A 16,436-nucleotide genomic window follows, 5' to 3' on the forward strand; every position below is an offset into this window, starting at 1 on the left:
AAGACAACTAGTCCTACAAGTAATAAACACTTTAATTAATATGTGGTATAAAGGCTTGCATCACTCAAGAAGCTAAAAAGGAATCTGGGTTAACTTGACCTAGTAAATACCTGTTTGCCTGCATGTCTAGGGCACCACCTATCATCAATAACAGGTAAACAAATCTAGCTGCCACCACCCAGTGGCCCCCAAATCAATTGCAGTCACATCAGCATTAGTATGAGTGTGAAGTAATGTAACTGTTGACTCCCATCCTCATGGAAATAAATGCAAAAGACAGAGGGAGAAGCCCATTACTATTACAGAAAAGCCAGAACTACAGACCAAGGTCTGTGAGAATGTAGGAAGAGTCTAAGGCCCTGTAACCTCTGCCTTTGCAATCTCCTGTTTGCCTACACTGATAAGCTCTCAACCATCCACTCACTCAACATAGATTTTCAAAGCATTACTATGTCCCAAGTACTGTGCTAGGCACAGGGTCTACATAACTCTCATTTCTTATACGACTCTCTCCAGTGGGAAGACAGGCATTAACCAAATCAATGCACAAACATAACCATAATTACAAACTGTATTAGATGACAAGAAGGAAAGGAATATGAAACAGAACTACAAGGAAGACATACTTTAGGTTGTCTTTTTTTTTTTTTTTTTTTTTTTTTTTTTTTTTTTTTTTTTTTTTNATTTATTTGAGATAGCGAGTGAGAGCCAAGAGACAGAGGGAGAGGGAGAAGCAGGCTCCCCCTGAGCAGGGAACCTGACACGGGGCTCAATCCCAGGACCTGGGATCATGATCTGAGCCAAAGGCAGACACTTAACTGACTGAGCCAATCAGGCACCCCTAGGTTGTCTTTATTCAGAAATGACAATTAAGTCAAGACCTGAGAATAAGTCTTTCAAGTGACAGTAACAGCAGATCTGTGTTTTAGGAAGATAGTTCTGACAGCAGCATGGAAGACAGATTAGAGAGGGGGTCAGTTACAAGACTAATGCAATAGTGTAGGTACAAGATAAGAGTCCAAATTAACTACTAAATATGGAGATGGCAAGGAAGAGCCAAATGTAAAAAAAAAAAAAAAAAAAAAAAAAAAAAAGGCAGGATGGAAAGGCATCGATCACGGATTAGGTGAAGAGTATAAGAGAGGGGGGAAAAAGTCAAGGTATTTCCTAGGATTCTAATTAGTCTAGGCAACTAGGAGGGTAGGAGAATGAATAACTGAGAAAGGGAACACGTAAAGAAGGAACAAGTTTAAAGTGAAGATAGTAAGTTTAGTTTACTGAGTTTTTGTTGCATTTAAGGTGCTGGAGAAACATCCATAGAGAGATGCCTGACATGCAACTTTGAAAACAAATGGTCTTATAATCAGGAGAGCAGCCAGGCTAGAAAATAGGTCCGGGGTCATCTTCACTGAAATGTTAACTGATGCTCTGTAAGTGAAGGAATCACTGAGACAGTATTAAAAAAGAAAAAAAGACTAAGGAAACTCTGTTCCATATTTAAAGGCCTAGTAACAAAGGCCAGTGGCAAAAGAGAAAGGATCAGAGTTCACAGGAGCACCAGTCCAATAAGTATTTATCAACGTCCACCATGTTCCAGGTGCTATGATAGATGCCAGGGGCATAAAGAAAACATAGAAGCCCTACCCGCGAGATGCTTATAGCCTAGGAAAGACACACAAATAGATCACTTCAATATAGTTATTGATGGGGCACTATAGAAACATACAAGAGGGATACCTAGCCAAACCTAGGAAGTCAGGAAATACTGAAGGACATAGCAACTGATCTGAAGCCTCAAGATTAAGAAAAATCATGCGAAGAAAGTTGGTAATGGCAAACCAGATGAAACCAAGAGAATGTTCTAGACTTATGGAATGCTAAGCAGGATAATGGATATAGAAAAGAACTGGAAGAAGCTGAGAGGCTAAAATGATTTAAGCTAGAAAAAGTTACTCTTGGAAGAAAATAAGATGGGAAAAGTGAACAAGGGGTTTTTGGTAGAAACTTTACAAAAGGTTTTAGGGGAAATGTTACAGAAGAGACTGGAAGAAGTTGCCAGGTTATATGAGGATTTGGGAAGAGAGATTGGTAAAATAACTTGTATGAAGTTCACTAAGCTTTATGTAATTGTACCTTTTTATCTCCTTAGAAAATTTCTGTAAAATAGTAAACAGAGTCATTATTTTCCAAAGAATCTTGGGCCTGTCTGGTTTTTTGGATGCAATACCATGCTGAGACTAGCCCAAGGTGACCCAGTTATAAGTGACCATAAAAGTCTGGGAAAAGTAAATTTGTAAGCATTATTGGCCATGAAGAGGTCAAGCATGATGAAAAGCAAGAAGCCACTAGACTTAGCATTTATATGGCCATTGATGCCCTTCAAGTAAACTTTTAACAGAAATGTAGGGGTGGAAAAAAATTGCCAATGGTTCACAAGTAAAGGGTATAGGCATGACACCAAATCATTCATTCACTCAACAAATATTTATTGAATGCCTACACACAGCAGGAACCATCCTAGGCCCTGAGGAATCAATGGTGATCAAGACATAGATCTAAGAGCTTTACAGTGTAGAGGAGGAGGAAGATAAGGAAATAGACAGTTATAGTGAAATTAGTGCTAAAACAGAGCAGTATGAAAGCACACAGAAGCAAGACAGTGAAAGGAAGGAGGAACAGATGGCAGTAACTAGATTGGAGATAGTATGGAGGCAAAATTTACTTTCTGGCTGAAAGGAATTTGAGCATGTTTGTGAGCTGAGGGGGAGAAGCTTATGGAAAGGGAAGAAGATGGGGAGGGGGAAGGAGAGGAGGGTTGTTGGAGGAAGGATTTGGGGGAAAAGATTGGTGAGATTTGGAAAAGAAGAACACTTCTTTCTGCAAAGAACCAAAGCAGGAAGAGAAGCCAAAAAACAATTGCGATGCAAAAGGGGAGCATAAAGAAATGTCCTCTACCTTATGCCATGATACAGGCTAAGGTGCTTCTTACTAAGGAAGTAAAAACACAGTTGGGGGCTTTAAGGATGGCGCCTAAGTTTTGAAGTAGGCAATGTGAGAATCAGATAAATGAAATGACTAATCAATTCCAATTCCTAAGATAATACAAATGACAGAAGCAATCAACAATTATTGCCTGCTTTTTGTTTAGATCTGGGAGTGGAACAAAAAGTGAAATGTGAGCTGCACTTCAAAGAATTCAATAGGCATGAATTAAACAAAAGTAAACCTTTAAAGGAATTATCCAAACAAAATCACTAAATGTACATCCATACATTTTGTGATTGATTATGGATTACTTACAGCGTATACAGTCAATACAGCATTCCCATGAGTTCGAATCTGTCACCGCTACTGAGCAGCCATGGCAGAAGCTAAAAGGTTCACACAAAGGCGGCAGACAACAGAAGCCATCAGTAACAGAAACAAAGAGGAACTCACAGGTAGAGAAACTATATAGATCAGAAGATGAGGTAATGGTAAAAAAAAAAAAAAAAGTTTAAAAGCAGAGATATATGGTAGACTAATGATAAGCCTGAAGATAATTGAAGTAATGTTCCTGCCTCCCCCTTTTCCTTCCTTCAACATTCTTTTAGCACCTGCTTTATGCCAGGTACACTGTGAGGCACTGGTGATACAAAGAGAAGACATAATTCTGGCTTATAAACTCAGAGTATGTTCATGTGCAGCCAATGTTTACAACAAAAGAATAAAACCAAAAGCTGCTTTGAGTTTTGCTACTCAGACTACACATGCTTCTGTAAGACATTAGCCACAAAGCAAAATTATATGAAAAGTTCAACAAATTCTTCAATAATCAGCAAAAGGTCCTATCAGAAATGGCAGCAGATTAAAGACCCATAAAATAATACGTTCTAACTTAATTAATAAACTGCTGTGTATCTTGGCTTTATCACAGATGTTACATCCGACTTTTCATTAAACGGTTGGATTAATGCCAACAAAAAGGCAACGGACTGCAAACGGCAAAGCAAGATAACCAGAAACTAAGTGCTAAAAAGTATTTCAGCAGCAAATTGATAACATTTTTAGTGATTATGACAACAGTAATAATGCACATTTATTGAGTTCTTACTTGAGCCAGGTCTTGTGCTAAGTATATTATATACAAATTATCACTAAATTTGTATAAATTCCCACAAAAAACCTACCTATAAGGTAGTCTTTAATATTACCATTCTACAGACAAGAAAACTGAAGCTTAGAAAAATTAAATAACTAGTAAGTTAAGGAGCAAGACTTGAACTCAGGTTTGCATGATTCTTAAAAATCCGTGCTTTAATCACTGTATTATTCTGTTACCCCAAAGAACGGAATAGTGCCAGGCACATGATGGACACTCAGTGGTATGTGTCATTGAAGGAATGAATGAAAGGATATAAAGCAGCTATTGCAAAGTGAACCCCAATATGGAAAATACAAGTAGAAAAGCAAAAGCAATACTTTAAGGATTCACTAAATCACCAACTCAAACTGTGCAGCATAATTGGAGGTGTCTCGAAAGCAGCCGCAATTGACAGAATGGCCTAATATGCTGTTACAGGAGATGTAATGGTTCTTTCTGAGTGGAAACTTCAGACTATGAATCTGCAAAGCCAAAGATGGAAATACCACCAGTCAGTTCAGAAAAGGAATTGTAGATGCTGATCAGAAAACTCTTTCCCACATTTTCTCAGTATGGAAAGGATAGGTGCTGTACGACATTAAGAGTTCACCCCCGCAGGTTACCTTTAATTCTATCACCTTTTTGGGTTTTTGGGTGGGTTTTGTTTTTGTTTTTTTTTTTTTTTCAGAGCAAAACAGATTCACATCATGAATCTGGTACCTACCAACTCTTTTTTTTCTTAATTGTAGTATAATTAACATACAGTGTTCTATTAGTTTCAGGTGTACAATATGATCCAATTCTATATATTATGCAGTACTCATGACGGTAAGTGTACTCTTAATCCCCTTTATCTAATTATATATCACTGTTAAAATCGAAGAAAGTCATGCGTACTGGAAAGATGATTACTGGAAAGATGATCTAAAAGATTCCCACCAAAGTGCCTTTTAGGGTCCAGAGACATGTTTTATGTCACTGACTCTGCCACCAATATCACCAATAGACAGGAGCAACAGAGAGCACATATCCCCAAAGCAGCCAATCTATGAACCCACTTATGGCCGGCAACCTATAAAGATGCCTGGCATGGGAGATTTGCCCAGCAAGAAATGTATCTAACTCAACCAATCAGATTTTCTCTTACAGGAGTCTGAACTCAAGCTATACAGAGGGAAAGCTAGCTGAAAAACAGAGAAGGCAGGCAGAAGTAATAAGGCAGTTATAACCATATTGAGAAGATACAGAATGAGGTAATTAGTTTAAAAATAAAAGGTAAAAACAGAATCTGCAAAGGGCTAATAGCAGCAGAGAAGTAATATGTCTGCTGCTAAGACGGCCACACCCAGTCACTAGAGTTGCATTGATTTTTTTCCAGTTTCTATTAAGACCTAGTTGAAATCTGTATGATGAAGCCAGTTTGTACATAAGGTCTGGCCACTTTGATCTCCCTTATTTCCCTATATAAAGCTATCTAATAAACTTTTCATTACTAGCTACAGACCAAGTAAAACTGTCTTGCTTGCAACCAAAAAAAAAAAAATATATATATATATATATATATATATATATGGTACAATAATTTTATGTATGAGAGCACATGCACCACACCTTGCAGTTACATGGCAAGGCAAATTGGGTGGGGGGTAGTAATTCAAGCACTGTGGGTCTTATTTTCATCTTATAGCATCTGTGATTTGAAGACACTGTTACTTAGCTCTAGCTAACTGTTTTAGGAAAAAAGGGCCTTCAAAAAAGCATCTTCTACCCTAAAATTTAACTTACAATTGTGCACTTAGAGATTAAGAAGACATCCAGGGAAGTTATAGGAAACAAAACCATCTCTTCCTCTTGTGTGTGCAATAATCTGTTTGCGTCCAAATTTTATGGCAAATAAGTGATTTTGTTCTCTCTTAAGAAACAATAGCTGACTATTCAAGATGGCCACGCAAATAAAGGACAAATTGGAAAAATACAAAAATATTTTGAAAAAAAGTTTAACTTGAGGATATACTGAAAATCACTCATAAATTTCACTAAGTGTGTTCTTGCCTATCTTTATGATAGTCCCATTAGCCTATCTTACCACCTCGAAAAGCCTGTCCATTCAAAGGAAAGGAGAATGAAGCTCAGCAACTCTCAACCATCTACAAATGCCCAACACACTGAATTCCAAAAATATCTAATGATCAAAAGGTTTGAAAATGACAAAGCCACTCTCCTAGAGCTTATACAAAATGCCCCTAACAACTCGTATGTCAAAAATCCAAGAAAACAACAAAAAATCCTTTCCCTAAAAGTATAATTTTTTTCATATAATTCAATCACTTGTGCACACAGTATTTTCCTAGTGCATCATTATTTTTTTCTTAGAAGAAAACTATTCCTTGCCTTTCCTTTCTATCCAAAATCAAAGCTACCAGTCACAACCAGCAGGTATTTTAGGGTTCAGTCTACCAAAGCACCAATCTACGCAAGAGTCTCAGCTTCTTTAAAAAATACTTTTGCAGAGCTTAGAAAGTAAGTCTGACTAAAAGCCACAGTTCCATTTCTCAGAGCTAATCTATTTTCAGGATAATCCCACAGATAGAAGAGATTAAAAACCAATATTCAAAACCTGAGTTGTAACAACAGTTCCATGCACTTGGGGTTCATTTTGGTGTAATAACCTTTCCCCTCGACATAACATCATTACACACTCTCGTATTTAAAGTGTTACGAGAGTATATAAAGCAGGGACACCCAGATAGGGTGCAAGTTATTATTGCTCAAGCATTCAGGATGAGGGTTTTTTGGTTTATTTTGGTTTGGCTTTTTTTTCAAGGATATCATTCTATTCCTTAAACATTATAGTGTTTCGTGTGCCAGGAATATGTACCAGACACCTGACACAAGTATTTGAGTATCTGAATCACTAAAAAGCCACATAACAACAGGTGCTGGAACCCTAGCACTTCATATGAAGTTCAGAATATGAAGGTTCATCCAAACCTAGGGACAAAAGTTCTCTGATGCTGCAAATTATACAAGTCCCTAAATACTAAAATTTTTACTATCTTATTGTTAAAAAAGCAAAATCAGGAACAGTCAGGTGTGTGGGTAAACCCTCTCAGCAGATAATCTAACAGTACTTGGGCCTCAGCTGAAATTTGGAGCACTGCCACTAATGACTACCAGTGGCAAGACTCTTGAAAAAGTACCATTTCTTCTTATCTCTTCATGCACACTTACAACGAAATTCCTGAACTGGCCCAAATCATGCTTTCCTGAAGAATCCACTAGTTCCATAATTGAAGCTTTCTTTCATATAGTACTGCACATATACTTTTGTCTTATAGAAACATTTCAGCTATGTTACTCAGTTAATATTTGTTCCATGTCAATATTCTGCACATGACCAAAAATAAAATATTTGTGTGATAGGGCAAATACTAATGGGAATTTTAAGACAGAGGGGTTATTCTGGGGAATAACCATAAAAATAAAGCCTAACTTAAAATGAATGTGCTTACAACTACCTAATCACCTTTTTCAAGATAAATGAAAAATCTGAGTAAGAATGGTAAACTAGTAATATCTGATCAGAAGAAAACGGACAGCAAATAATAATAGTTAGGTGTCTTCATTGTCCCAATTAAAGCAGCAGTTAAAATCTGATGTGTAGCAATAAAGTTCTCTCTTCTAATGCACCCCTTTCAATCTAAACTTTAAGTAGTAATAAAAAAATTACACATTTTAAAATGTTATGAAAATCACTTACAGTAACCATATCTAAATTTACTGTAACATGCCAAACACTATTCTAAATATTTTCCACGTACTTTTCATTTTATCCTCAGAACCCTATCCCCATTTCATAGGTGAGGCAACTAGGGCACAGAATGTTTATCTTGTACAAAGTCATACCGGAAATAATGTGTGGATCCAAAAATTTAACCAACCAAGCTGGCTCCAGATCATTACACTAAGCTGCCAATAAGGTAGTGTAGCGAACGTGCTTCGCAAATGGTAATATGCAAATAAGTGATTAAGAGCACATGCTTTGTAGTCAGATCTAGTGTCAAGTCTCAATTCTGTAATTTACTAGCTATGCAAACTTAAGTAAATCACTGAATTCTCTAAGCTTCAACTTCCTATTCTATGAAATGGAGATAATGAAGTAACAGTTCTTATTGGCAGATTTTACTGGTGGATCTTCTTGGTAGATGAGAGGCATTAGACATGGGAAGAATTAGCACAGTGCTTGGCATAAAGTAAGCACTCCATGAATGTTCATTATTACTAACTAATACTAACAGTTCTGTTCATTATTACAAACTCTCATTTTAGTACTGGTAGCATTTTCTAAAGTAAGTAAAATCAACATGGAGGTAATAAAAGTTTATGAAATTAAGACCCGAAGTCTCAAAGTATCTGACAGCACAAATTTAAGGTGGAAAAGGCTACCATTTACTTTAATATCATTATCAAGTTTCTACTTAAAGTGCCTGGGTATACATGAAAATGTGCTAGGCACTAAACAAAATTAAGACATAATAGTCCCCAACTTAAAAAATACACAATTAAGCAAATCAACTCCGCTGAGTGGACACAAACAGCAAAACCTCCAACTTTGGGCATTTTCCCAACCAGACACAACTATGGTCGTCATTAAGTTCCCCTCTGCTTGTGGTGTGGTAGTGAATACATGCAGAAGAAGCAGTTCAAAAAGAAATAGTAAACCTGACAAAGGGAATTTAGAGTGATAAAAATGAAAGAAGAAATGAGCTGACTTTCTACCCTCTTACCTTCTCAAAAAACATTTTGTCTATCTTGGTACTAATGATCTCTGTTAATTAACCAGAGGAGAAAAAAGGAAAGAGCCAGAAATTCAGAAAAGAATTCAGGGTAAAATGGTACAGAAACAAATTCTAAGTGAGAGGAGGAATGAAGTTCAAAGTTAGAAAAGCCAAAATAATTACAGGTGAGTTTAAGCGAAACATATTTTATTCAGCATTCTATCATGCACCTAATGCCTTAGAAACCAAACGAGTAATGGCTATTCTTAAGACTGCTGATCCTTACTCCTTCCAATCCTGAGGTTTCTGTTAGCTTTTAAAGTCAGAGAAGAAGGAAAAAATAGCATAGGGTACAGAAGGATTTTGTCTAACGGAACAGCCAACATCATATTGCACATATCCTAGAGCTCGGCTTCTGATCAACTATGAGAGCCACAGCTAAGGCAGAATCCTGGTAATCTTCAGATTCCATTAAAAAGGTACCTTCTAAAACTCCTAAGTAAGGATCTAGAATATTTCCAGGAAACCTGGAAATCTAATTTCTAAAGTTTAAAAAAAGCATTTCTTTTTCAGTGGTCATGCTATTTGAAAAGATGTTTTGCAACTTCACAACAGGAAATGATACCCACTCGTGCCTAAAACTCCATACCTATTGAGAAACTCCTCTGTCCATACCCAGAGTCTAAAACCATAGCAAAACCACAAAATCCCCTGTGACTCCATCCATAGGCTCTTTAAAGCAAACTGAGTAGAACAGCCTATTGGTCATAAAGCAGTATTACATATTCCTAAAAAAAGGCACTTTCCAATAATACCAGCAATCTGTGTCAACCAAAAACTTAGCTCATATCTACAAAAGTAGGACAAAAATTAAGGATGGGTAATTTATATATTCTGCAAGAATGTATATATTTTTCAAGAAGGAAGTTTTCTTCCTGAAGTAGGGAGGAAAGGGGAAAAGAGAGAGACATGGACAAAGCAAAAACAAAAAAGGTTATTATGCATTCAAGGTTTAACTGTATGTTCTAATGAACACCTGCCCAGAGTCAGCCATAACTCATCGAGCTCTCTCCTGCACTATCCAAAATTATGAAGTTGAAATGCGAGCCATATTTTTTATTGTTTCTCCTCTTCCGCTGCACTTAGATATGGAAGGTATCTCAGGAAATAAGATGAGTTGAATTCTATAGGAAAACTCTTGATCGATCAAATAACAGCAAAGGTAGATAGATATAACTTGTAGCCAGAAATAGGTTTTAATATAAAACAAGCAGTTTGTGATGGCTCTTTGTCTGCTTAACTACCTATCCCCACAACAAAAAGGTGCTATAAATATTTGTTTATATAGCCTGCATGCAGAAAAGCTTCTGGCACAAATTTCCTAGGACTGTTCTCAAGAGCCTCAGGCCTGAGCCCTCTGAAAAGACAGAGCTCAAGACTCAAAATAAAACCAAAAAGGATGAAGACCAGAAAGAAATAGGAAGAACAAAGAATTTCTAATCACTTCTTGTTCATTCTACCTTTCTAAACTTGTCCTGGTTTAGCCTCTAACTCATCTGCCATAATCCATTAATTTGTCTACTATGATAGGCAAATTCTCTCTAGGAAATCTATGACCCAGATGAAACCTTTTGACAGTCCTTGGAATCCTCAATTCCTCCACTCTGTGGCCCTAGAGTCACGATGGAGGAGACAAACTGTGAATGGTACTGCAAAAATAGGTGAGCTGCAGTAAAGGAATTCCAACAATTGTGCTCCCCTCCACTCTCATTAGGCTATTTTTCTTTCTTTCCTACAGTATTTAAAAAGTAAAGTAGAGAGCAAGAAGCTGACATGCAAATGAGGGGCTACAGGAAAGAGTCACCCCCAGCTTTTTAGGAATACTTTTCACTGGTTGTAGGTACTTAAGTCTGGAAAATATCTTTGGAATATGTCTTGTGTGTAAGAATGCATAAAAGATAACACCTTGCAAAAGTCAAACATACAGATTTAATAATGTGCAACTAATGAAGATGGTTTATAAAAATGAAATACCACCTACACATTTAGTTCCCTAAATATATTATGCTATTAATCATTAAAGTTAGATCTATAAGTACAAGCTTTCCATATGTGGAAAAGTAAATCTGTTTTTAAATTAAAGAGAAATCATCACTCTAATTCTTAAAAATAAAACTATCAGGGTATAATTCAAGTGTAGCTGCTCATAGTCACTGAATAAACTTAAATTTGATAAAACATTTAAGTTTCAACCAATGCACCTTTGTTGAAGCACATTTAGCTGAAATAACTTTGAGTCTGGTTTATTTCCATCACATATAGTACATTTTTCCAACAAGAGCATGTACATTCAATATAGAACATTTCCAGCAACAGTTACAGTCTTTCTAGTTTCCTTTCACAGTATATTTTAGTGCAAAGCACTGGGAAGGGTAAATGTTTTTCTAGCTATAGAAGCATTTTATTATGACCTTGTGGATCTTCAACATTTTAAAATTTTATACAAAAAGTATATAGATGGACAGGGTCCCTCCTAAGTACAGGTGCGAACCTATATAAAAACATGGTATATTCTCTGCTGTACCTTTTAAAATTATAATTTGACAAAAATTACTAAAAAATAAAATTTTTCCTAAAAAGTACAAAATATTGATACACAAAAACCTGCCCAATATTTCATAAAGATAGATGTACTTCTGTTTTCCTAAAATCTTGATTACAAAAATGGACAAGAATTCATTATTTTCCAAATTTTACAGTAGGAATCAAATATCATCTAAAGTAGTCATTTAAGATTTTACTTGGGAGAAAAAATTCAGGGTTTACACTCCCATCTTCCTTTTTTAAGCAATATTTAAAGAAATAAACTAATATCATAAGAAGTGGTTGTGCATGGATTGTCCGCATCCATAAAACATCAGTAAGCTATTTACTACCTTCATATTAACATTAGTATATGTGTGGTCTTTAAAAAAAAAAAAGAAAAAAAGAAACTGAAAAATTAAGTTGCATCTATTATTAAAGTGCTTTGTATAAAATTTAAAGAAAAAAAGGGGAATGCTTAATTTTCATAAAAACCTCAGATGTTTACAAATAAAAAATGTAAGGATCCATGGATGAAAATGAACTGGAACTTTCCTGTAGTATGTATTTTAGAATGAAACTTTCAAACATTTAAGTGCTGGAGAACAAGTTAGAAATAAATGAATGTAAGAATAATTACAAATATTTAGTAGGCTAAATATTTATAATATGTTGATACTAATTTCTCTTTTGGTCCTAACATACACTCACTAGGAAATATATCTGTACAATCCAGATGAAAATTTTGCCGAATAAAATGAAACAAAACTAAAATCACTAAGATATAGTCTTTCTGTCAATTAAAAATCACCAGTGGTGATATATATTCTTCAGGTTGTTGAAAGCTTTCATCAACAAATTGTTTGGAAAACAAACTTTGCAATGTTTTTGTAGAAACTGCAGACCAAATGCACAAGGTCAAGGGTGGTTAGCTGATGGACTGTGATGACAATATGTAATGTCAGGGCTACTTGAAAGTGCTGGGAGAGGCAGTGCCTTAGAAACGAGTGGTTAGATGGTTATTATTTTAGTCAGAAAACAGCAGTTACAGTCGAATATTTATGAAATTGTTTTTCCTTTTTTTTTTTTCTCATAGTACCATTTGAAGACGTTTAGTGGTTCTAACACCAATTTAAAGTCTTTCCACAAAAATGAACGCCAAACCTTTTCGTACATCACTTGAAGTTATCTGAGGAGAAATGGGAATAAATGAACACTTTTGAGTTTACCAATAAAACCTTGTTTTTAAAATTATACAATAGTAAATGACTTCTAAAGGATGATTTCATCTCAAGTTTCCACACAAATAAAAAAATGTGTGATACTCAAACCACAACATTTAACCTACTCAGCACTCAAACTAAGTATACTGCTTTCGAACCTGAATCCAAAACTAATTTAATACTAATTAAATATATTAAATGCCTTAATACAGGGAAACAGGTACTGAGGGTAAACTTTAAAAAATATAGAGAGACTTGCAAAAACAAGTACAGGGAGTCTACTCCTTATTTTATATTGCATTTTAAAAATCTACACTTATTCCAAAACCTTCTAAAAAAGTAAAAACTTTTTTCTTTCTTCCCAATAGGGATTTTCCTCTTCTTACAACGCACAACCACAAAAAAACCAAAACAAAACAAAACCAAAACAAAACAAAACAAAAAACCCCTACTTAATAATACAAACTATGTTGAAATGATCACAAAAAGTCTATTGAAAACAAAAAGGGAAAAGTAAGATTTGGAACCTATATAATCACTTTTTCCACAGATCAAAACTAAAAACAGTAATTAACACATACTCCCAAGGAGAAGGAAAAAAAAAATCCAAACTTTTGTCTATCAAGTTTTCCCCTTTGACTGGAAGCACTATGTTAAATGTAAATAATAAATGCTAACTGTTCTAAATTCAATTTGGGGATTTTTTTTTTCTGAGTGCAGCACTTTATTTAGCCGTCACAGATTAATTTTTACAATAATTACAGTGCCTCAAAAGACTTTTTTCTCTAATTATCGCCTTCACAAATTCATTCTAATATATTTAAACTTTTCCTACAATGTATTAATTAGTAGACTAGGTCACTAAATCAAATTAAACCTGTGCAAAGTTAGTTAAACAGAAGACTTCTATTGTAAACATAAGCCAATATAAATGTATATATTTTACAACATTGAGAGGAAAGCACTGACCCTGTGCCATCTACCTACAACTAGATTGCATTGTCCTGTGGAAGATAAGTTCTGAAGTTAACTTTTGTTCCCAAGCCACTGGAATAAAGGTCACTGAAGAGGTAAATGCAATATGCACATTACTCTTGCAGTTCCCACTGCCATAAGATATATGGAAGCAAACGTGTTAAAATGGAACCAGCTATAAATTATGGTCAAATATTTTTTTAGTTCGATGGGGGGAAAAAAGCAAAACTCTGTAACTGTTCCTCACCAGACAAGAGCCTTAGATCTTGTACTTCGGCCTTTGGTTTTGTTTCCTTCAGGTGAATTGGAAGCATTTGCCTTATGAGTTTTCTTATGATGTTCAAGATAAGTCTTTTTGGCAAATGCCTTTCCACATTTATTGCATCTGTGAAGAGAAAAGTTTTTTGTGACTTTTACTTCAATACCAACGTCAGCTACTTCATACTTTTTACTAGGAGAGTTAGAAGTGCCATCATGTTTTGAATCACTATGTTTTGCCTCATCCCTCGAAGGGCCTCTTTTTGCCACTTTATTTAGAACAAAATCAATGGGCTTCTTTATAGCTCTGATCTCTAAACTGGCTGTTATTTTCCCAAGATAGCGGGATGACTTTTTATGAACCACAGTTATATGTCGTATCACATCACGCTTCCGACGCGTTTCATAAGTGCAAAGAGGACACTTGTAGAATTTAACATAAATGTTATTCCCATCTGTGTGCAACTCAATGTGTTTAGTCAAGTTCTGTTTGGAAGTAAACTGACGTTTACAAAGTTTACAGTAAAGTTGCTTAAAGTCAAAGCCAGCTGAAAGTTTTGGTTTCCTCGTTTTTTGCTGGCCACCTGCAGCAGACGGACTAGTTGATTTAGGGCTTTCAGAGTCTTGTTTAACTTTATTTTTCTGTGCTGCCGGTGTGTTCTTTTTTTCATTTGAATGATTTGTTCCCTTTAATTCATTCTGTGGAGAATGGGTAATGGAAGGGGGTGAAGATTCTACAGAATCTGCTGGTTCAACTTTAACTTTTATTTCTGAACTGCTGGCAGTATTATTAGGGCCTTTCTCTCTTTTAGAGTTTGTTCCAGAAAGAGTTATCTTGTGGACAATTTGCATATGTCTTTTAAGCATTATTTGTGAACTATATTTCCTCTTGCAAAGGAGGCATTTGCATGCAGTTAAATTGTATTCAGCCTTTGAAGACGACTTTTGTTTTCGAGTCTTAAAAGATTTTTTAGGAGAAACAGAATCCAAGAACAAAGGTTGCCCAGGCTTTGTTGCTATATCAGGAGTAATTGAATCCCTCCTTAGTCCTCTATGAACTTCATCAAAATGCCTCCTTACATTCGCTTTTGTAGCAAATGATTTACAACACACTGGACAACTCCTACTTATTGGAACTAGAACATTCTTACTGCGTCCTTTAGAGGACTGGTTTGGATTCTTTCGCGTTTCAATGTACTTTTTTAGTTCCTCCATCTTTTTCTTGTGTACTTTTCGAATGTGACGACGAACACCTCGTCTGGAATTGAATTCTTTTCTACAAAGACAACATATCAACTGGTGACCAAAATCAGAATTGTCAGACGTTTCCAAGTCAGCCTGTGATTCCTGAGGTTGCTCATCAGATGCAGGCGCAACTTCGTCTGCAACAATCTCAACAGGAGGGGGCTCCACAGTTTCCACCTCTGCATCTGGAACTGGTACTGCTTTAGACTGTTCAGTGCTAGTTTCCTGTATCTGAACTTCGGTCTGTTCAGGAGTACTGCTTGACTCTGTGACTTCAGTAGGATTATCAGTCCTTGAAATATACTGAAACACTGCATTTTGATTAGTTTCTATGGGTTCTAGCTTAATAATATATTCTCGCTTGTCCACACTTGGATATATGGCTTCTAGGAGATCGTTTATGGCTTGGCTTTGTTTATCATTTACATCAGGAAGGTCTGTTAAGGAAAAAACAACATTTTAATCTGAAATAATCTGCCTGCTCTCGCTCTCTAATATTTAAAAATGTATTATGAACCTCTATCTTAAAATTTATCATATTACTGGTTTATATTATTAAGAAGAGCATTATCTACTTTTTCATATTTTAAAACTAGAATTGATTAAACTAAAATTAATCTAAAATCTCATCAACATACACATGTGTTAAGAAATAAACGCAATCTGAAGAGCTACTTCCACTCCTAAGTGCCCTTAATATCAAATATATAAGCATATGAGTGTCCTAAACAATTAAAACAATATTTCAAACTTTTAGTCTAAAATTTTTAGGCTAGCAAAGCCAAATCAAAGTTCTCATAACCCAAGGTGGATAAAGCATCATGAAGAAGGTACTATTATATATAAAAATGATTCTTTTTTTAGAAAACATAACAGCATTCCTATTAACTTAATCCATAATAATCTAGTCTTCTTGTATAGAGGGACACTTAAAGATCTTATGGAAATGAAAAAGAAAGATCTGTAGGATATAAATATGAATGACATGTAGAGAACTATTTGCTATTACAGACACGATACCATCCCATTCAAACAAGTGATTAAAAACTATAGATTTATTACAAAAACAGAGCTAGTTTTATTTACTTGTGCAATAATTACATCCCCTATAGGCAACCAAATATTCCTACTATAACCGAATGATCTAATATCTAATATTGGTTATGTCTCCACATACAACTCTAAAATCTAGCTACAAATATAGCAACAAATCTGGTATTTAGAAAACAAGAAATGATTCCTTATTGCTCT

The 16,436-nt window shown here is 35.4% G+C and overlaps 1 protein-coding gene across 5 annotated transcripts in view; it reads right to left on the bottom strand.

Moving 5' to 3' along the window:
* Positions 1-16,436, bottom strand: part of ZNF800 (zinc finger protein 800) — a 44,631-nt gene that overhangs the window by 11,109 nt on the left and 17,086 nt on the right. For 3 of the 5 annotated variants that reach the window (XM_034671460.1, XM_034671446.1, XM_034671467.1), the window contains one exon: positions 680-15,622. In XM_034671460.1, coding sequence (XP_034527351.1) covers positions 13,926-15,622 — 1,697 coding nt within the window. In that variant the 3' untranslated portion in view covers positions 680-13,925. Of the gene's footprint in view, positions 1-679; positions 15,623-16,436 lie in introns of those variants that run through there. The other 2 variants (XM_034671451.1, XM_034671456.1) reach the window with 2 other exon arrangements.

This window comes from Ailuropoda melanoleuca, chromosome 1 (genome assembly GCF_002007445.2).
Source record: "Ailuropoda melanoleuca isolate Jingjing chromosome 1, ASM200744v2, whole genome shotgun sequence".
Lineage (NCBI taxonomy): Eukaryota > Metazoa > Chordata > Mammalia > Carnivora > Ursidae > Ailuropoda > Ailuropoda melanoleuca.